The 20,732-nt window shown below is 38.5% G+C and overlaps 3 protein-coding genes across 4 annotated transcripts; 1 reads left to right on the top strand and 2 right to left on the bottom strand.

The window, feature by feature from the left end:
* Nucleotides 1–1,231: 1,231 nt before the first annotated feature.
* LOC116256120 (probable phospholipase A2 homolog 1) lies at nucleotides 1,232–5,364 on the bottom strand. 2 transcript variants are annotated; one of them, XM_031632339.2, is made up of 4 exons: nucleotides 5,215–5,364; nucleotides 4,973–5,012; nucleotides 2,619–2,738; nucleotides 1,232–1,577 (listed from the first exon to the last, which is right to left on the bottom strand). In XM_031632339.2, exons 1-4 carry the CDS (start codon nucleotides 5,299–5,301, stop codon nucleotides 1,399–1,401), a joined length of 426 nt encoding a protein of 141 aa, XP_031488199.1. In that variant the 5' UTR covers nucleotides 5,302–5,364; the 3' UTR covers nucleotides 1,232–1,398. The 2 variants fall into 2 exon arrangements, with proteins under 2 accessions (XP_031488199.1, XP_031488200.1); XM_031632340.2 differs by having other exon boundaries at nucleotides 4,973–5,016; nucleotides 5,215–5,336.
* A 4,427-nt stretch (nucleotides 5,365–9,791) lies between these two features.
* On the top strand, nucleotides 9,792–11,643 carry LOC116255951 (1-aminocyclopropane-1-carboxylate synthase 7-like). Its single transcript, XM_031632043.1, has 4 exons — nucleotides 9,792–9,932; nucleotides 10,149–10,277; nucleotides 10,400–10,560; nucleotides 10,758–11,643. Exons 1-4 carry the CDS (start codon nucleotides 9,912–9,914, stop codon nucleotides 11,641–11,643), a joined length of 1,197 nt encoding a protein of 398 aa, XP_031487903.1. The 5' UTR covers nucleotides 9,792–9,911.
* Nucleotides 11,644–15,879: 4,236 nt separating this feature from the next.
* LOC116256388 (heparanase-like protein 2) lies at nucleotides 15,880–20,563 on the bottom strand. The gene is made up of 9 exons (XM_031632746.2): nucleotides 20,176–20,563; nucleotides 19,318–19,354; nucleotides 18,494–18,677; nucleotides 18,209–18,357; nucleotides 17,905–18,138; nucleotides 17,450–17,639; nucleotides 16,958–17,083; nucleotides 16,639–16,738; nucleotides 15,880–16,498 (listed from the first exon to the last, which is right to left on the bottom strand). The coding sequence occupies exons 1-9, from the start codon at nucleotides 20,419–20,421 to the stop codon at nucleotides 16,181–16,183; spliced, it is 1,584 nt and encodes a 527-aa protein (XP_031488606.1). The 5' UTR covers nucleotides 20,422–20,563; the 3' UTR covers nucleotides 15,880–16,180.
* Between the last annotated feature and the right edge of the window lie 169 nt (nucleotides 20,564–20,732).

Consider the following 20,732-nt stretch of genomic DNA (forward strand, 5'->3'; position numbering starts at 1 on the left):
TTATCTTCTGGTTGCAAGATCCCAATCATGGGTTCTTAACCCATACAGAAAGCGTCGTTAGTGTATTGGAATTTATTATTGGTGAGGCTAGGCTAATTAAAACAAAAAAGGAACTATACAATCATGTCCTATATTGTGCACACAAGTCAAGATTTATAAGTACTACATAACTTCTTAATACATCACAAATAAGATGGCAATCAATTTACTCTTGATGAGTGTTAACGATAATAAACTTGAGCAACACGTACACGAAGAAAAGAGTAACCGACAAACAAAAAAGGGTCATATAACATAATATGTGAGATGATTTCCTCATCAGCAAGTCTAACATCATTTATGGTATTATCTTATTCACATATTACTGATTTTTGTAAGTATGCCATCTTTATTTTGATACGTCACCAAACACCATGTCATAATATATCACATATATCATCTGTGAAAATGTGTATACTAGCACTATTTGACACTTCTATTCGCTTGTTGACTTTTAGGGTTAGGACGATCAAGTCATGGTTGATGGTCCTCCATATGAATGGCTGACGATGAAATTTACACTCTTATTTTATGCAATTGGTAGGAGATAGTTTCTATTAGGATGTCCATCTTATTATGATATTCACATACGGACCAGCGAGGCAAAACTTTTTTTTTGAAATATCTCTTGTAGTTGGCAATGATGAACCTATGAAAATAAGATCATGTTTTATTTTGACTCATGGTGTAAAATTGATTATATAATGTGAATGAGAAAAATATCTTGTTTGTATGAATGTGAAACAAGTTATGTATGTAAATGTGAAAATTTTTGTCTGATGTGCATTTGAAACAAATTAGTGGTAGTGAAGAAAGTAAAGCCATCGGCGTGCGAAAAAAATACGAATGTAACGTGAACTGAAATAGTTTGCGTCGTACACATGAACAACATAAACAAATTACTTGATGTGTACATGTGAAGTTATGTCATAAGGATGCTCATTTAGTGTGAAAAACGTGACTTATTAAAAAAAAAAGCACGTATAATACGCCAAAAAACAATCAGCCGTATAAAACATAAAAAAATGGGCTTTAAAAAAAAACATCAAAACATAAAAAACATGAAAATAATACAGGTTTTTTCACTTTTTTCGTATTTTTTATGATTTTTTATTTTTTATATTTTTCAAAATTTATTAAATGTTTTAAATTTTTTAAAAAAAAATCAAGATTTTCCCAACATATTCTCGAGTTATACAATTTTGTCATATTATACCTCAAAAATTTCTGGTGGTATGATACCTATAACATCTTTCAAATTCGAACAAAATTTCGTGAGTCCCAGCAGTCATTACAGCAAGAATAATAAGCTTTAGCAATGGTTATGCCCTTTTCATCGACTAAACTAATAGATCTTCTCTACAACTCGTAGGATGGACTACTTATCTGGCTAAAAAGAATTGCCATATCCATGCCTTGTAACATTGCTGGCATTGCTGTCTCATATGGGCAGTCTCGAGAGAACCCAACTTTCCCAGACTTCTTTACCTTTCTGATGCAATTTTTAAACTTCTCATGGCACTTCACGTTCATCATTCCTGTTAAAGTAGCCAATTCAGCAATGTTTCAGAAACCCAACAGCACAATAAACCTAAAAAAAAAAACTCGTGGCATATGGATTAGCTGAATTCTAAGCACATGACCATTTGACTTTTATGGACTACTTCCTACCGACCTCAGTTAAGCAATAACTAAAAATACAATGTGACAGCACATGTACTGGTCCATTGAAGTCATGAACTGCCAGCCTTTGAGGTCAGCCACAACGATTGTAAAGGAACCACCAGAATAGTGAAAAGAATAAACAACTAGCCTATATACCAAGTAGACACTAGAAGCCAACTACAATTTTTAAATACTCTGAATTTCTGAAGGTACTCAGGTTTAGTAGCATTGAGCCATCGGCAAGCAAATGCTACTTATTTGACAAAAGCCAGGACACCTCAAACCAATGAAAAGAAAAACAACTGGTAGCTTTAAAAAGGAACTAATATCAATTAGATATGTTGTTTAAAAGTGAAAGAGCCAAAGAATAACAACAACATACAGATGCAGCAAGTAAATAGCAATTAACAACATAAAACCGACAGTGTTAACAAATTTATCTTCCAATTTGATTGACATTTCAAAAGCAATTTTGACTTAATTCCGTAATGTAAGGAGAAGTAAGCTATCAACTTTCCATAGTTACCCTTTTACACAACACTACAACAGACAGTTTTATCAAAAAAGAAATTCAGAAATGCATAAGAACTTTTGTTTGTAAAGCTTCCCCATTTATATATTTTTGTATTCTTTGTTGTGTACCTTAAGTATATTTTTTCTATTTTTCCTTTTCATTTTAGCAAAATTTCTGTACGATTTTTGGTATTTTCACAAGGGAAAAGCTAAGAAACTATTTATAACTTTTTCTTCACTTAGCCCTTTTCAGAGATGCCAGTATTTTTTGAAGACTACAGTTTCCGAAATGCTTCCAAAAGAAACTTTGCAAGAGCAAAGAACTCCTTCGTAAATTACAACATTCCCTACCAATTTCAATTTAAAAAAATGGAAGTATAAAGAGAGAGAAAAGAGATTACCTTTTTTCTCCACACATTCATCATGAAGTTTGCAACAAGCATCAAGATCATCACATGGACTCTCTCCAGGACAGCCACTCCATCCTACTCCACAAAACTTTCCATATCTAATACCAAGAGCTACAGATAAAAGAACTAAGATATTTTGCTGAATCAACTAAGAAGAAAAACAAACAGCATGGTTTGTAGAATATAGTTAGCTCGTGCTGTGTAACATAAGACTGCTATTCTCGAAATAGTCTCTCCAGGTGGCGACTGATCAATTAAACCTTGAATGCTGTTTCTTGTCAATTCACCAAAATCAACATACCAAACTATATTGTTAGCAGGTTTTAGTAATTTTTTTTTTTCTACTCAAGATTCTGAAATAGAACTGACTATAATCAAGTGGCATATAACACCAGTTAAGAAAAGCTATATCTAAGTTTCTAACTAACTGGTGCTGATATTGTCAGACTGAGGACAAAGCAGGTTAAAGTTCAGCAAAGACATGGGAGGTAAACAAATGACAAGAAAAGGTGACAACGGATGAAACTAACCTAATCATCACCAAGCTGAACTAGGACCTACATAGTCAAAAACTCAACTATGCTTGTGCCTAGGCTCGCAAGACTCTCAGGCTTAGCTGGTAACCAGGGTAGCTGTTCCTAGGTGACCTACTAGTTAAAAATGCCTAGCAAATTGCCTAGGAAGCTGAGGCTCACCTAGGCGCTCAATAATCTTCACCCTTTTCCTTTGACAACCTAAATTCTCGTTGTTGTTTTCCTTATTCTTGTTTTTTTCATTTCGTAGGACAATTTTTTCTTCTTTTGTTTTGTGTTTTCCTTATTCTTGTTTTTTTCATTTCGTAGGACAATTTTTTCTTCTTTTGTTTTGTGATTTTTTTCACTTGTTTGTTGTTACATGTGATTTGCATTAAAAGGATATAAGTATGTGCGTGTGTGCATGTGCACTTATGGACCAAGGTTACAATTACAATCCACATACTATGATATTTTGAAATTTTGTATTCTATTTTAGGTTTCTAACTTTATTTTACTTATAAGTGTGTTATATTGTCCCTACTTTTTCTTGTTTCTTAGAATTATAACTAAGGACAGCTATACAACAAGCAATTTTACATAAAACATACGATTCTAAAGGATTCATGATCTCTTTTTTCTTTCAAATTAAATTATTAACTTTAAGTTTTCTTTTAGGATTACAACAAGCAGTTTTCTTTTACTATTTTTTACATATAAGTTTTCTTGCCAGCTATGTCAAATGGGTGCATCCAAACCAATGCCAAACCTGTGTCAATTCAGGTGCTGGTGCTTTTCAGACACAACACGTGTAGTGTGATAAGCCAAACCTAGCCAAAATTGACCATTTTCAATGTGCACTCGACAAAAAAATCCCTAATACATAAAGTTTATAATGACTTAACTATACAAAAATAAGGCTATTAAATAGCTAATTAACTATATAACATATTAGAAATATAAATAGATGATATTTATCCTTGTTGAGTTCGCACCTAAACTTTTTTAAAGATTTTCATATCCCGCACCTGCATCCCACACCCATGTGACATACCTTGATAGTTGCATTTAGGAAATGATAAGATTTTTCATGCTTTAACGTAGAAAAACATTGATATTTAGTTGTCAGTCTTTTTCTTATTCCATATAACTTGTAAGCCTTAAATGTTTAACTTCATTAAATTTGACCTTCCAAGCTTTTAGTTATGTTCATTATCATATTATGAAACGTTTAATGTGTTTACATGAATGTATGTGTTAATTGTTTTACTGCTACAAGTTGATAGTTATAGGTTTCATGTTGAGAAATGTTTCAGTTTCATTACCAATTTCAACAATTAGTCCTGCATTTTATTGATTTTCAGTTTTTGGAGAGGACTGCGTAATGCACATAGCCCTGCCTAATTCCACCTGAGTTCTAGACTCATCTAACTACCTAGGCTACGGCTTGACAGCATACTCTCTCTCTCTCTCTCTCTCTCTCTCTCTCCGCAGTCCAGTATATATCTATAATTCTATATACATGAATGTGTGCATTCATATGTGATCTCGTCACATTCTCCCTATTCTTCTGAAGATATGAAAACCACATTATCCTATCGGGAAATTTCCGAATGCTTAAAATAGAAATACAATTATCACCAATGAAAGAGTTGACTACACTTAAATTCCAACCCCTGGGCTAACTCATGCCTAAGCAAACACTCAAAAGGATATGCTAAATCCAACCGTTACGATAAATTCAAACCAACCAAAGCTCTAATTCCATCTGAGATCACATAACATGTCATTTATACATGGTCGAAACAGATTAAGAAGACCTAAGGTACTCACAATTACAATTCTCCGCAACGCACGTCTTGCTGCAACCAATCTGTCTAGGCAAAAAAATGGAAGAAGAAAACGAAAACCAATTAAGCACCAAACAGTGAAGAAACGACGGAAGAGGCACAACTTGGAAAATTTTCCATCCAATAAAACCGTACCCTAGTGGAAGAAGACCAATTCTCCAGGGGTTCCGAAGCCAGATCAAACCCACCGGAGGCAAAATTCGTGACCTAGGAGTTAGGACTTACCTCCTCATGAGACTGGGAGCTCAAGCACTCGGCTACGGCAACAAGCGCCACCCAAGCGAGGAGTCCGCAGACGACCCTCCGGTCCATGGTCCCGCCCCCGCCTCCGGCGGGAAATGGGTAGTTCGCGCAATTATATAGGCGATGCCCCGTGGACCGTTTAAGAATGGCAAATGAGGGAAGATGCCACACTTGAACCATATTCAAGTGTGTTAATGGATCGGATTCTTTTCGCATTCAATTTATCTGATATTCACATATTTAAATTCAAATATAAATAAAAAAATGTTTATACCATATCTTAATCTGATTTTTAAAATTCACAATCTGAATTCGACTTTTATTTTCACGTTTGATGCAGAATCCGACTTTAACTTCAAATCTGAATCTGAATTTTATCACAAATTTGTTTAAAACTAAATCCGATTATGATTGTTTTATCAATTTTGAATCTGATTTTTTAATTGGATGTTGGAAGTTTTTTTTTTCTTGTCTAACCTTTTTTACTTTTTTTAAGTAGTGCGCTGTCGGATATTTTATCTGAATCTGATCCATTGACATCGCAACTCAATGATCAATTATCTTCTCCCCACATTTAATTTCTCAAATACATTATCTCAAGAGCTTCAGGTGCCAATTGTGAATCTTAGATTTATTGCTCTAATTTTATACCAAAAACATAAGATTTATCTAATTTTTTAGGTGGACCTATAGTGTTTGCCACATGCTATACATTTATATTTTAAATACTTTAAAAATAAGTTCTTTTTTATTTTTTATTCTATATACATTTCTCTGTTCATTTTTCCGTAAATGCAATAGTACCTACTGCCAATTCGGATCTGATTCATCTGTGAATCACTGAATCGGCCAATTCTCTGAGCCAGCGATCGGATTCAAATTCTACTTTTATGTACAATCGATGTACAATTTTTAAAACTTGCATATTGCTTTCTTGAAGGCTCACATGATTCAACAATAACTTAGTTTTGTTTTCGAAAACATGAAAAATATGATGTAATAACGAATGTTGTTTCTCAATCTAACAATCAAATATTAAATATAATTATAATAGTGTTCTTCAAATAAAGATGCAACCTCTTATGAAACATCGGGTTAGAGGCTTGTAAAAGACAGGTCTCTAATTCGATTCTAGTGGGCGTTATGTTCCTGTATCTTAAAACGGTAGAGCACGACATTCAAGTTGAAGGGTGTCTCGTTCTATCAATGACACTGATGCAGTTTAGGAGCTCGGAGGCAGGGGGAATGGAGGGCCTTCGGGCTTCACTTCGGGGGGTGGGATTGACCCTCTCGCTCACTCGACCACAAACTCCAAGCAAGGTTTAATTTGAGACGACTGGGTTGAATTTTTTTCTTGCAAGATGAGCTAAGCCAATCAAATAAATAGTATAAGAAATCATTGTATGGCTGAGGAAAGTAACCAATGATAAACTTTGGCTAGTAAAAAGCACCCAAAAAGAGAAGGAGGATCACACAAACAAAGAATTGCCACTAGTGTCATAAGATGAGTGGAAAGGCAGGGATACTGGATCCAAGAAATCCAAAAAGATTAGATTTGGAGCCGACCATCACAATCCAGGAAATCCAATGATTAGATTTGGATTTTGGAGCCGACTAGGAACTAGAAACCCCAAAAGATATATATATATATTAATGGGTCAGTATAATTAATGACTAAAATACCCTTAGTTTATACTAAAAAAACTTTTTATAAAGATAAAAATGAAAGTGAAAAAAAGTAAAAAAATATAAAATATTTACTTTTAATAAATTACCAAAATATCATTCTCTCCATTACTGCATGCAACGCAAAAACGGTGCAAAAATGATTAAAATAACCAGAAACAAAAACCATCTTGTAAAAAAAAAAAGTAAAAATATAAGATGAAATAATACCCCTCACATAATCACGTGACGGCCTGCAAGTGGTGGAGCACATGACATGGGTGTAACGCTCGCCCCCCCTCTTAGGTCAATATTATAACCACTTATTGCCTAGTAAAGAAGCATATCTTCATTCAGCAATGTCCTCATCAAATGGGTTCAGTTAACTACATATGAATCTGAAGAAATAGTTCATTATTAGCTTCTAATTCTTTACCAAATATTCTCAATCTACGTCAGGAGTTCACCCGTCAAAATCTCAACAAACCCAGACTTGCCTTTAATTATCGCCAACCACTTCGGCTTTTCATTAATTAATCTTATAAAAGAAGCAATCATGTTAAAGATTGATTTTTGCATGCTTTCACTTTTAGAAACAACAGATAAGCATGTTTATAAGCTTTTTAGTTTGTGTCTTTCTTTTGAATGTCAAGCTTTGGACAAGCCGTGAGTGCAGAAACTTCCTTGCAAGGCATCACGGTCGGAGTTGTTTCCCTTTAAAAGTAGACTTGGGCATCCGCCCTGCCCGATAAGAGTGGGGCCCGACTCGGCCCGCTGCCCAATACTCGAGCCCGAGGTTGATCCGACACCCGATACCCATCAGGCCAACTCGGGCAGGTTTTTTCGGGTTTGGGCTCGGGCCCGATCAAGCTGGGTTCTGGGTACCAGTCGAATACCCGGGCACGATGCCCAAGCATACTTAAAAGGTAGACCCACCAAGTGGTGCATATTTGGTGCATGCAATTCCCTTTGGGAGCTAGCTAGCTATTGATATCATTATAATATATGATCATGTTAAGGTAAACACATTATATATATTTTATGATTTATGAATATTATTCAACCCATATTGATGATGAATAATGTGGAGACATGTGGGTCCTTCGCGTCCATGTTGTATATGCTGGTGTGCCCTTTTGGGTTAAGTTATGGAAGACTGTCTTTTAAAAGACAAGCAGGCTAAACGGTCTATCAATGAAGAAGGGGGAAGGAAAGCATTGCATGCCATGAGAAAGAACAAAAAGACTGTCCAAGCAAAAGTAGTTGTTCCAAAACTAGGACTCTTGGCAAGCTGCATGTGTGCGAGAGAGAGGGGGTCATATTAAATGTATATAATGTTCATGGCATTCGGCCTAGCCTTGTTTTGAAAAGTACTAAATTGATGAAATTTACATTATTATTTTTTAAAATTTATCACTTGTTTTTTTTAGTTTGCATGCCTATGCAAATTTATTTATAGAGCTTAAAAGCGAATAGTTTAATTAGAAATTATATAAAAATTCGAGCATAAAAAACTTCTTTGCCTATAAACGCTTTATCCTAATGTGTGTGTGTATATATATATATATATATAGAGAGAGAGAGAGAGAGTAATTGAATATAGTCAGCTACCTCTATGGTCAAATAGTTCTTTTTTTTTATTTTCTGTCGCTAAAAACCATCAAGTGCATTTGCTTGGTGACGAATTTTAACGATTGAATTTATCTTTTTCGATGGTTTTTTATTATAAAAAATAAAAAATCATAATTTCCAGCTAATTTCTTTATATATATATATATATATATATATATATATATATATATATATATATATATATATATATATATATACCTGCAGAATCATGTGGATCATTATTCAAATGCCTATCTCTTCTTTCCAGCAGGTCTTATCTAGTTGTCATAAGGCGTGCCATTCTCTACCGGCCCACCTTTTCAAGATTCCTTACTAACTTTAACACATTATGTCTGATGCGATCCAAATGGGGCGACGACATGAATTTGGTTCTTTCATCATGTGTGAGATTGGGTAGAACGTTGGCAACTAACGATTTCGGGCTTCACTTGTAGCTATGTGAACTTTATCTTAGACAGGTTTCCAACTTTCGGTCTGCTTTATCATGGAGAAAAAAATAAAATCCAACCTCCTGAATCCAATCACATTAACCTAGCAGAAGGATAGCTACTCATCAACAAAAGAATGGATTTGATGTAGAAATGCAGATGTCCAGAAGCCCTTGTCAATAAGATTAGCTATAAAGCATGGAATTTTGTCAGTTGCAAGTAAGTCGGCCATTAGGAGAGAAAAAACTTGAAACTGGTTGATGTCGGCCAAATATTCAGACAACCCAAAAGATTGATGTAATCATTTTTTGCATTCAATTTGTGGAACATTCACAGACAGATCGATTTATATTTTAGTTGAATCAGTCTCATGGACTCCATGATACAAACAGGATGAAGTTTTTAAACTAAATTTGCAACATATTTTTTTTTGTCTCATGCAGCTTAAAATAAATTATTCAAACATCTTGTTTTGGTTAAATCTTCGTCTCGTGTGTATAGCAGAGACAGCAGCTGGCTTCGGCTCCCGAGACAAACGCCAGGCTCTTTTAGAAGGATCATGGGAAGCTGCCTGGGATTATGTGGAAAGAAGTTTTGAACCGACTCTTGAATCAAAATTCAAGGATCGCAAGGCTTTATAAATACGGGTCCTTCTTCTTCAACCTCTGCATGCAAACCTTCTCTCTTTCCCTCCCTCTATGAACATAAGCTTTGTGATCGAGGAGGCTTTTTCAGGACAGAAACATGGTGCAGGAGATCATAGTAAGTGGATGCTGCAAACTGGGAAAGAATGAGTACTCAAGAGCAAGCAGCAAAAATTGCAGAACCCATGTTGGGTTATCAAGAATCTCGACGTCGGATGCGCATGGAGAGAATTCACCATATTTTGCCGGATGGAAAGTCTATGATCAAGACCCTTATGATTCTGTGAAGAACCCTTCAGGGGTCATTCAGATGGGATTAGCAGAGAACCAGGTAAGTTTCAGTTTTGACTCCTTTGATTGTCTAAGAAGGAAGTGAATTCAATTACTTTTTCCTTTATCTGTGCACCACATTTTATCTGAGGATACTAGTGAAGTATGATAAAAGTTGAAGAGGTAGTAACAAAGAGGCCTGCAGAACAGCTTTGATATCACACTAGCAGAGCTGCCAATTGTTATTTTTGAATGCTTACATTACATACATTGTCAGGTTTCATTTGATCTCTTGGAAGAATGGCTATGTGGCCATTTTAAGGATTCAAATTGGCAAAGCTACATGTCAAATTTCAGAGAGAATGCACTCTTTCAAGATTACCATGGGCTTCAGGTTTTCAGACAGGTAATCACTTGCACAACTTTCTGCCCAAGCCTAAAGTTGCCGCATGTTGTACTGTACTTCTTTGTTTTCTAGAACTGCGTCCTTTTCTGATGGGCATCTTATAAATTTCTTGAACTCAACAGGCAATGGCTAGTTTCATGGAGGAAGTAAGAGGAGGGAGAGTCAAATTTGATCCAGAAAGGATAGTGCTGACAGCAGGAGCTACTGCAGCAAATGAGCTACTGATTTTTAGCATAGCCGATCCAGGAGAAGCTTTACTTGTCCCTACTCCTTACTATCCAGGGTAAGCCTTAACAACATGACAGTAACAAGAATGACTAAGAAGTAACCAGAGCAGAAAAATTATATGGAGAATGCTGACAAACAGATGCGATGATTGGCACATTCAAGATAAAAATTAGAATAAAAAAAGCTAGCTATTCTCTTGCAGATGACTTTGTCTTGCTCAAAATCATAAAACTGGTTATTGTACTTTTGCAGGTTTGACAGAGATATTAGATGGAGAACAGGAGCCAAGATTGTCCCAGTGCGCTGTAAAAGCTCAAACAACTTCGAAATAACAAGAGAAGCCTTAGAATGTGCATACAGAGAAGCCGGAAAGATGAACATCAATGTGAAGGGCATTGTCATCACAAATCCATCAAACCCACTTGGGATAACAATCTCAAAATCCGTTCTGGAGGAGATTCTAGACTTTGCCATCGAGAAAAATATCCACCTCATCTCTGATGAGATCTACTCTGGCTCTGTCTTCCACCCATCAGAATTCACTAGTGTAGCAGAAATCTTAAGCTCTAGAGGTTACCGAGACAGTGAAAGAGTTCACATAGTTTACAGTCTATCCAAAGACCTTGGGCTGCCTGGATTTAGGGTGGGAGTCCTCTGTTCCTACAACAACAGAGTGGTTGAGACGTGCAGAAGAATGTCGAGCTTCAGTTTGGTCTCTTCTCAGACACAGGGCCTCCTTGCTGCCATTCTCTCAGACTCGAAGTTCAGAAAGAGCTATATAGAAACCAACAGGAAGAGACTGAGAGAGAGGCATGAACTCTTTGTGGAGGGGCTCAAAGCTGCTGGTATTGATTGCTTGAAGGGGAATGCTGGGCTCTTCTGTTGGATCAATTTCAGCCCACTGCTGAAGACCCCAACACTTGAAGGAGAGATAGGGCTGTGGAACTCTTTAGTGTATGAAGCAAAGCTCAATGTCTCTCCAGGCTCATCATGCCATTGTTCTGAACCAGGTTGGTTTCGAGTCTGCTTTGCAAACATGAGCCACCAGACACTGAAGGTCGCATTGGGAAGGATCCAATCATTCATAGAGAAGCGAAAGATGACAAGGCCATCTAGCAGAAGTTCGTCGTGCTTCTGAATTCTCTTGCTATATGCCTAATGGAATCAAGCGCAGCCATGGAAGTAGAAATCCATGCATTTCCTAGAAGTTTCTGCTCTAGAGAGCTCATAATTCACATCTGCTGCATGGAAACAAGAACTTTCATGAAAGTTTTTGGAGAACCTGTAAAAAAAAAAAAAATTATTTTGGAATGTGAATTGGGTAGTTACTAATACAGTAAATATTTTATTAGTTAGAGCATGATTTGCTCTTTAGATTAAAATTATCTTTGGATTGATCTAGAGCGCCTTATATTGTGGCGGCAGGCACCATGTTGACACTGACAGCTCAATCTGAAACGTACTTGCACGCGGAACATATATATTATACAAGCGTTTTCCGTCCCAGCACAGCTATTTCGCATCTCAGTGCGTTTCGTCTTAATATAATTCCAAATCCATGCTTCGAATGTCAGATTTTTTTTCTTTTACATTCATCTTCCAGTTACTCGGTGTTAAAGATCATGAAACTTGGAGCAACAGCACCGTTTTTAGCTCGGAAGGATTTCAACATAAATCGAGGGGGTTGTCCCTCAGAAACAATTATATAAAGCACAATTTGTGTCACGGGCCGACTACTCCGGACCGCGCGGCGCGGCAAACTCTCGCCAGTAAGCCGCAAGCCTTCGCCTCGTTCAAGTGGGCGCAGATCACTTGAACGCTTTCTCGAAAACAAAGGACACAAATTTGCACAAAGAGTGTGGAAAGAAAACTCGCAATATATTTCACTTCAAAGAGAAGAGTACATCACGAGGGAAAGCAAGTAAGCTATTACACTTTACTTACAAGGATGGCCGAAGCCGCGTATAGAATTCCCGATGCCGACCATCCAAAACAAGGAATCCCAATATCACACTTAGGGAGCCGTTTTGGGAGGGTACTCCGACATAGGTGAACAAACTAGCTTACACCAAGACTCAACATAAGCAAAGCAAATACAGCAAAAGCAAAGGACTGTACAGACTCTAGACGCAGGGGAACAGGCTCCCCCCTTCAAAACAAGCGCCGTCCTCAGCGCTATCTGCTGTGATAGGTCTTCACGTCCAACGGGTAGCATTGCTTCATGCAAAACGCATACTCCCACGTTGGGTCTTGCTCGCCTATCCACTTTACTTGATATTTCTTCGGCTCCCCTCGAGAGTTTGCTTTTTGCCGAAGAATCTTCTCCACCCGCCGATCTGTTGCTTGCTTGGTCGGCGATACTCGCTGCACGGTGAGGTCTCGTTCTGGGAGGCTTCTGTTAGAGTCTCCGCCCTGCCTTTGTTGAAGAGTGGATACTACCACGGCCTTACCTTTATCCTTCCTTGTTGGGACGGCTGGGACCATGCAAGGGTGCCTCTCGTCCATGATACTTACACTGTGTAAGTGTGGCATCGGCACCATCTTTGATGCGCAGAGGAACTCCATGCCTAGAATCAACTGGAAATCATCTGTTTGAACCACCGAGAAGTTGGCCCTACCCGACCAGCCCTCAATCTTCACAACTGCATATCGGACTATGGCGTAGATCGGTCTTGCCTCTGAGTTCACTGCCTTCACGCGTGACTCCCCCTTTCCTCGGGTGAGGCCTAATCTCCCGACTTCCTCCTCCGAAATAAAATTGTGTGTGGTTCCCGTGTCTACCATGGCGATGGTAGGTTTTTCGTTCACCAGAATCTCTATGCACATGAGCTCCGTTGAAGGTGTCGTTGTCACCTTCGTTTCTTCCTCTTTTGTCAAGGCGTGAAGAAGTTGGAGTGTCCCAATTCTGGACTCTTCCACATCTCCACCTTGTAGCGCATTGGCAGATGACCTTGAAGTGCTTGCCTCTGTAGCCCTCGCAGCATTGGCCTGCCCTGTCGGCCTTACTCGCTTTGGGCAGACACGTGCCTCTTGCCTTTCCCCACAAACCCAACAAGTTACTTCTCTTGGTGGCCCATTGTATTCCCTGCGAAAGAATTGCCTTCCCCCAGTTTGCCTCTGAAATGACGATCCACTTCCGTCTCGTTGCTGCTCCTTACCGTTGTGGTCAGACTCCCTCATAGGCTTGAAGGTCTCAGTGTAGCTTTTGCGTTGGGTATCTGCCAAGCGCTCGGCTGCCACATATGCTTGCTCCAAAGTCTTTGGGTCTGATCTCTCCACATCGGCTTGGGCCCAAGATTGGAGCCCTATGATGAACCAGTTAAGCTTATCATTTTCTGGCATCTTAGGTACATCCAACATGAGCTTTTGATAGGCTCTAACATATTCCCGCAAGGAACCTGTTTGTCTCAGGTTCGCCACCATCCGGTAAGTCTGTCTCTCGGCATCCACGGGCATGAAGTACCCCTTCAACTGTTTACGGAAGTCGTCAAAGGTAGCGATTGTGCAATCGCCATTCTCAATGTCAAACATCTTCCGCCTCCACCAAGCCACAGCATCGCCCTCTAACAACATTGCTGCGGTCTTTATCTTCAAGTCCTCATCTACTACGTTTTGCAAGTCCAGGTAGTAGTCCACTTGAAACAGAAAGTTGTCGATCGCCCTCGCATCCCGGCTACCACTGTACTTCGCCGGACGTTGAACGTCGACCCTACTGGTCCTCTCATGGCTACTGCTGGATGAGCTAATACGTAGCAGTCTCTGATTTGAAGCCCGAAGTTCAGCAACTTCGTCCTGCAAGGTCTTCACCAAGTCGGAGAGTGAACGGTTAAAGGCCACTGACTCGGCCATCTGTTCCCGCATCAACTTCATCTCCTCCTTGAATCCCTCAAAGGTCTCGGCGGCAAAGCCGAGGGCTTCCTCATGGGTGGCCACATCTGCGACCAACCTATTCACCGTCTCTTCCAGGTTTCCCTGGCCACGGTCTGGGCTCGTCTCCCCTTGACGGCCTGGGCTCGCCTCCTCTGGACGGGCTGGTTCCTTGCCTTTGGCACATCGCAGATTATATGATGATGCCATGGCTCCTTCTTCAACGGCAGCAAGTCGGCGCGACGATCTACACCGACTCTCCAATCGCTTCCCCAGATTGACCTGAATCTGGGCTCTGATACCAGTTGTCACGGGCCGACTACTCCGGACCGCTCGGCGCGGCAAACTCTCGCCAGTAAGCCGCAAGCCTTCGCCTCGTTCAAGTGGGCGCAACGCTTTCTCGAAAACAAAGGACACAAATTTGCACAAAGAGTGTGGAAAGAAAACTCGCAATATATTTCACTTCAAAGAGAAGAGTACATCACGAGGGAAAGCAAGTAAGCTATTACACTTTACTTACAAGGATGGCCGAAGCCGCCTACAGAATTCCCGATGCCGACCATCCAAAACAAGGAATCCCAATATCACACTTAGTGAGCCGTTTTGGGAGGGTACTCCGACATAGGTGAACAAACTAGCTTACACCAAGACTCAACATAAGCAAAGCAAATACAGCAAAAGCAAAGGACTGTACAGACTCTAGACGCAGGGGAACAATTTGAGCATGAGTAATTAATTTATCGTTTTGTTCTGAAAGATTTACTTCTTCCTAGGATTATGGTTTGCATAGCAAAAGAATTATTTTTTTCCGATAATTATATAAGGATGTAAATAGATCAGATTTGATATACTCTTAATTATATCTGTGTTTTATATTCACACATTGACTTGAATTTGGATCGAGTATGAATAACAAAAGTTATATCTGAATCCAAATCTAAAATCCAATTTCACAATCTGAATCCAATCTAAACTTGATTTTTACATTCATATCTGAATCTGAATCCAAATTTTGAATTAAATCTCATAAATTTTTAAAATATAAAAGTATTAGATATAAGTATTTATTAAAACTAAAGCCGATTTTGATAGGATATTTATGTATAATAAAATCCGATTAGTTGTTATTTTTGAATCTAATTTTTAATTGGATATTAATTTTTTTTCATATCCAATTCTTTTGAAAAGGGTTCGGTCAAACATCTGATCCAAATTAGATGTATTGACATCATTAGAATTATGGGATCATTTTGCTATGTTCCATGCAAAAACCAAAAAAATGAAAAAAATGTGCATAAAAATATAAGAAAAAGAAAATACTTATCTTAAAAGATGGGAAAAAATAATAAGCCAAAAGGGATTAAAAAAAATTAATTCTGAGAATAAACTTGGTCTATTGAGCTCCTAGCTCGCTTAGTCGTCCAAAGCGATGGCTTTTACATTTTCAAAGTGGCAGTTGTAAAAAGGAGACACCTCCATACATCACCAAGTGTCACCAATAGTTCTATCCACAATTATCACTCAAAAAACAAATGTCAACAATGATAATGATAAAGGAATCAGTCGAAACCATGGAAAAGAAATAAAGAACAGCGACTCTGACAACACCTAAAAGCGTAAGGAATAGTGAAATTATTCCCTAAGATTGTGACTATCAACATCTCTAAAGGCTAAAAAATGCTAAAACTATCTGGATGAGTCTACGAAACAGAAGTGTGGTTCACAAAATTGAGGGAAGTCTTCTTTTCTTTCTTGATCCCCAATGATTTCAGCTCATTTTCTTTATCAGTGGTTCATGCTTTCGAAGGTCAAGCACATGCTGGAGCCTGAAAATCTTTGAGAGTGAAGAAAGCTATCGACAGAGGATCCATAGCTATTGGCTTGTTTCCATCAACAATGGTGGGCTGTAGAGGAGGGATATCCCCATCTTCTGTGAGCTCCAGCGGTCTTCCATTAAGAAACATGGATTGGCTTACGAGATTCCCATCCTTTGGCCTCAACTTGTACTCTTGTCTCTGTGGACTTTCGGCAGAAACTTCCATTGGAACCAAGTTCACGTCATCCCGCACTGTGATGTGGAACGTTGTAGTGTTGCTCAGATTTATGAGCAATAATGTTATGCCCGTCTGCAAAAGCAATTACACATGATTAAGCTCTGTGATCTCAAATATGGTGGCGAAACACTTAAGTGGGAGCGCTTAGGTTTGAACATTTTAGATGAATTAAGAGAATGATTTCGAGTTTGATGACAGAGTGAGAGACATACTGTGTCCTTGGCGCAGTGAGTGTATGCTCTCAGATATGCTGATCCATCAATGGTGGTTTCAAGAACCTTATTTCCCATTAGTCTGTGCCACAGAAGTGCACTGCAGGTAACCGGAGAAAAGAAAGTACCAGATGAGCATACCTTCAACCAAATACCATCATTAAAGGAAAATTAACATTTGTTCATAAACAAAAATTATGTGAAAATCTGAACATTTGAACGTTTCTCACGTTCAATGAGGTGAGTCGATTCAGGCATGAAGAATGTTGGTAAAGGATATAAACATCAAAAAGAAGGTGTGGAGTTTAATTTCACATGCCTGTAGTAATCTGGGTTTGGCACAAATGTAGTAGTGTTGAGAAGTGCATAGTTTCCACCAATCAAGGCTTGTCTGCAGTAAGCCTTTGTGTTAAATGTGGATGACATGCCAAGTTGGTCCAAGTACCTAAAAAAAGGAGCAAAAATAATAATAAAGAACATCAATAAGCACTTAGTTATTTTGATCAAAAGATACTTATAGAAGGATTTGACCTACAATGAGAAGAATTAGAAAAACCTTTACAAATTCAACACAATATTATTGCAAGTAGCATGCCTCCCTCATTTGAAATACCAGTATTGGATCAAACATCCTTGGAAAAAGAACATAGATTTAATGTTAAAAGTGATATATGGTCTCTTGGAAGACCGATTGGTATTTCAGCAGTGTTGTTTAACAACTTGAAGTGAGAAGGCAAATTGACAGATTCCTTTTCTCTATACGATGGGTTAAAATTTGCTAGACCAGATATTCCAATGAAGCAACACTCACCAGAAACTGTTTATAAATGTGTTGGAGATAAGACGCCCACCACTGTTGTAGGCACCACCAGATTCGCCAACCCATGCAGATGACCATGGACCAAATTCTTGAATGGTCTGTTGGAGGTCTTTGAAGGTTTGAGCTATCTCACTTAAAAAGAATGGGTCAAGAATTTTGCTCTTGAGACCAGGATCAACACCTGAAAAGGAGGACTTTACAATATGAATGATCTTCATACTTTCAGTCTGGATATTCTTAATTTCAGGTCTAAATATTTATCTGGCTTCAGTGTTTCAGAAGCAACAAATTTAGGAACACCAACTTTCCCTTAGCAGCTCATGAAGGCAAGTCTAGTGACTGAGTCTTCAGTCAAAACTTAAAAGTCAGCTGCATTACTATTTTTCATTTGATTTGAACTGATTAGTAAACATATACTAAGTAAAAGTGACGAATTTCATTCATACCTGCTCCAAGATTGTAAATATGATGTGTTAAAACATCGAGGACTCCTGGTCCTGAGTTCTCAAGAAGTTGACTGTACCACTGTTGATCAAAGAAACCTCCAGGGGCTATCACTAATGGTAATGTTGATGAGTTCTGGTATAAGTCATTAAGAATGGACTTCAAGGTGATCAAGTCTTGTGCGTATTGGTTTGCATCTACTCTTGCTGCAACTCCACTTCCACTCAACTCGTTTCCTGATAATGGCACAAGATTAGAGCAATGAAACAAGACAAATTTGAACATTGTGGTCAGGAACACATATACCAAACTCCCATGAGTCAATATTGTATCCTTTTAAAACTGTGTACTGTACAAAATCACGAGCATTTGAGGAGTCCCAAGGGCCATTCCAGAGGCCATCGGATGTCTTTTGCCTTCCAGCCAAAGCATTAAGGCCAAAGGTTACAATGACCCTAGAACCAGAAGAGTTAATAGTCAGTCCTTTAAACAAAATTTAGTGCTCATTAACACCAGAAGTAAACGACACGGTAATATACAAAACTGCAGAGGTTTCCAAACCAGCAGTGCAAGTGAAGAAAGCAGGCCTACCCAGTTTCATTGAACAGATGGTTGACATCGTCCCATCTTTTCATTGGCAGGCAGCCACTTGAAAACCCAAACAGCCCATCGTTGGTCTTCCTGAACGTGGGGCACTGTCTCCCATGCTCTCCAATTTGATACACAACTTGATCTTGTAATGAGCCTCCAATTCTTATCCTCAGAGGATTGAAAGCTGCAAGATTTATACAGGAAAATTATGCAATCACTCAAAGTCTCAAAATCAAACCAAAAAGTTACAGATCATCTGTTGCAGGAAGAATCTGAAACAACTCCAGTAGATAGATTTAAGATGGTGGTTCTAGCATCGAAAATAGGTTCTTCACTAAGTTGGGTAAAAGCGAACACAAAAAAAAAAAAACAGTTTTGATCATGGCAGAGAGCCTGTCGCAGTCAACACTTTTAACGCCTATTGGCGTGACATGAATGTGATTCCAAGAGTTGATGCAATACATGGAAGATGAGATGCATGAAAGAGATGATCAGAGTCCAAGACTAGCTCCCACGTTAGTAAAGAATAAAATAAGTCTGGTGAATCTGAAGCAGGAGCGCCAATTCCAGCCACCTGATTCTCTCTTTACAATGCCGACCATTTAGTGCCACCAAAAAACAGTGAGCGTTGGGGCTAAGAAATTAGACCAACAAATTGAAGACACTGCTATTTCATCGTGCAAAGCTCTAGTGCTGTTGCTGATGGCGTTTATGCACTCTATATTTCAATGCGTGGATTTTGAAACTATTGTTGGAGATAGTAAAAGGAATCGGACAATCATGAATTATTCAGAGTCAAGCAAACTGCTGGAGGAGTTTCTCACCTTTGATGGCCTTCTGAAGTATCGGATTTTCCAGATTCTGCAATTAGTAATTAGATATTAGGAACATGTAAACTTCCACAAATCCCAGAGCCAAAAAATTGTTTAGATGATAATCGCTGTCTGTTATTGTTAGTTCTGCACAATATAACGTCATGCACGGTAAAACAAAGTGAATAATTTCTATCAATCACTGCAAAACTGAAAAAATTAATGATCGGGAGTTAATTTCAACGTGAATATGCATGCAATAACCAGATGAAAGGTTCAATGTCACAAAATCAGCCCAATAGAGGAAACGAATGGCAAAGAGCTGAGAAAATATCTAGGATTAGCCATACCCAACAAACTTGAAAAGGCAAATGTTCTTTCTTCATTCAGAAAACATTTGAAAATTAAATGACTTACATTCAATCTTAGCGGAAAAAATGAAATAGAAAGTTCGCCAAATAAACTGGTATTATTGTAGAATGTCGAGCTTGTCATGAGCAGTCGTCAGATAATTTAATTATGTTAGCTACAAAAGGAGATAAAGATTGTATCATGCGCCTTACATTTTTGTAAACAAGGAAACAGTTATTAACATAGTGACAACGAAAACATTCTATATGTGAATCAAATTTATCTGAAGGAAAAAAACCAAAAGAAAAAGGCACCGTTAGTTGTTAAGACCAGCGCAAAGACTAACAATCGTGGCAGCATAAAAACTGAAAACCAATGCCAAATTTTTGTTCAACTTCTTCAAGAAGTTGAAGACCACTGAAATTTTCTGCCGCTCAACATGGTCTCAGCAAGTTACTAAAAAGGAAAACAGAAAGCATAAACCAAAATAGCCAAAAGAAAAACCAGAAGAAGACCAACCAAATTCAGAACAGATGCTCTTCCCCATGGACACTGATTGTAATTGCACTTGTTGGGAGGCCACCAATCTAAAGTTGCACATACAAAGTTATCGTCCGTCTCAGCAATGGCGGTCACTCCGTTCACCGTGACTGTTACAGGCTCCTGCCCTGCTGCTACTACTTGGAAGACGACGAGCCACAGCAGAAGAGCAGAAAATATCTTTTGGTGATGCACCAACGTCTTCATTATGAACAAAGCTGACATTGTTTCAGCTCAGAAGACCGATTCGATGGGAATTCTCGTCTCCAATCTCCCCACTATTGGACGTGTAAATCCTCCATGAATTTATAGAGGAGGTCTTAGAATCTGGTCTAAGATTTTGATAACCGATTAGGTGGGACTTCAACTAAATTCTTTGGTTCCCAAATGTGGACGAGCAACTTCTAGATAACACTCGCAAGTCGACTTGACCTTCTTTAACCTTATTTCAAGGATGAAAACATGATGACGCGCGAGCAAGTCATCTCATTCTTAAAACTTTAGCTACGAGATATGAACTTCAACTTCGAAGTGAC

This window comes from Nymphaea colorata, chromosome 6 (genome assembly GCF_008831285.2).
Source record: "Nymphaea colorata isolate Beijing-Zhang1983 chromosome 6, ASM883128v2, whole genome shotgun sequence".
Classification (NCBI taxonomy): Eukaryota; Viridiplantae; Streptophyta; class Magnoliopsida; order Nymphaeales; family Nymphaeaceae; genus Nymphaea; species Nymphaea colorata.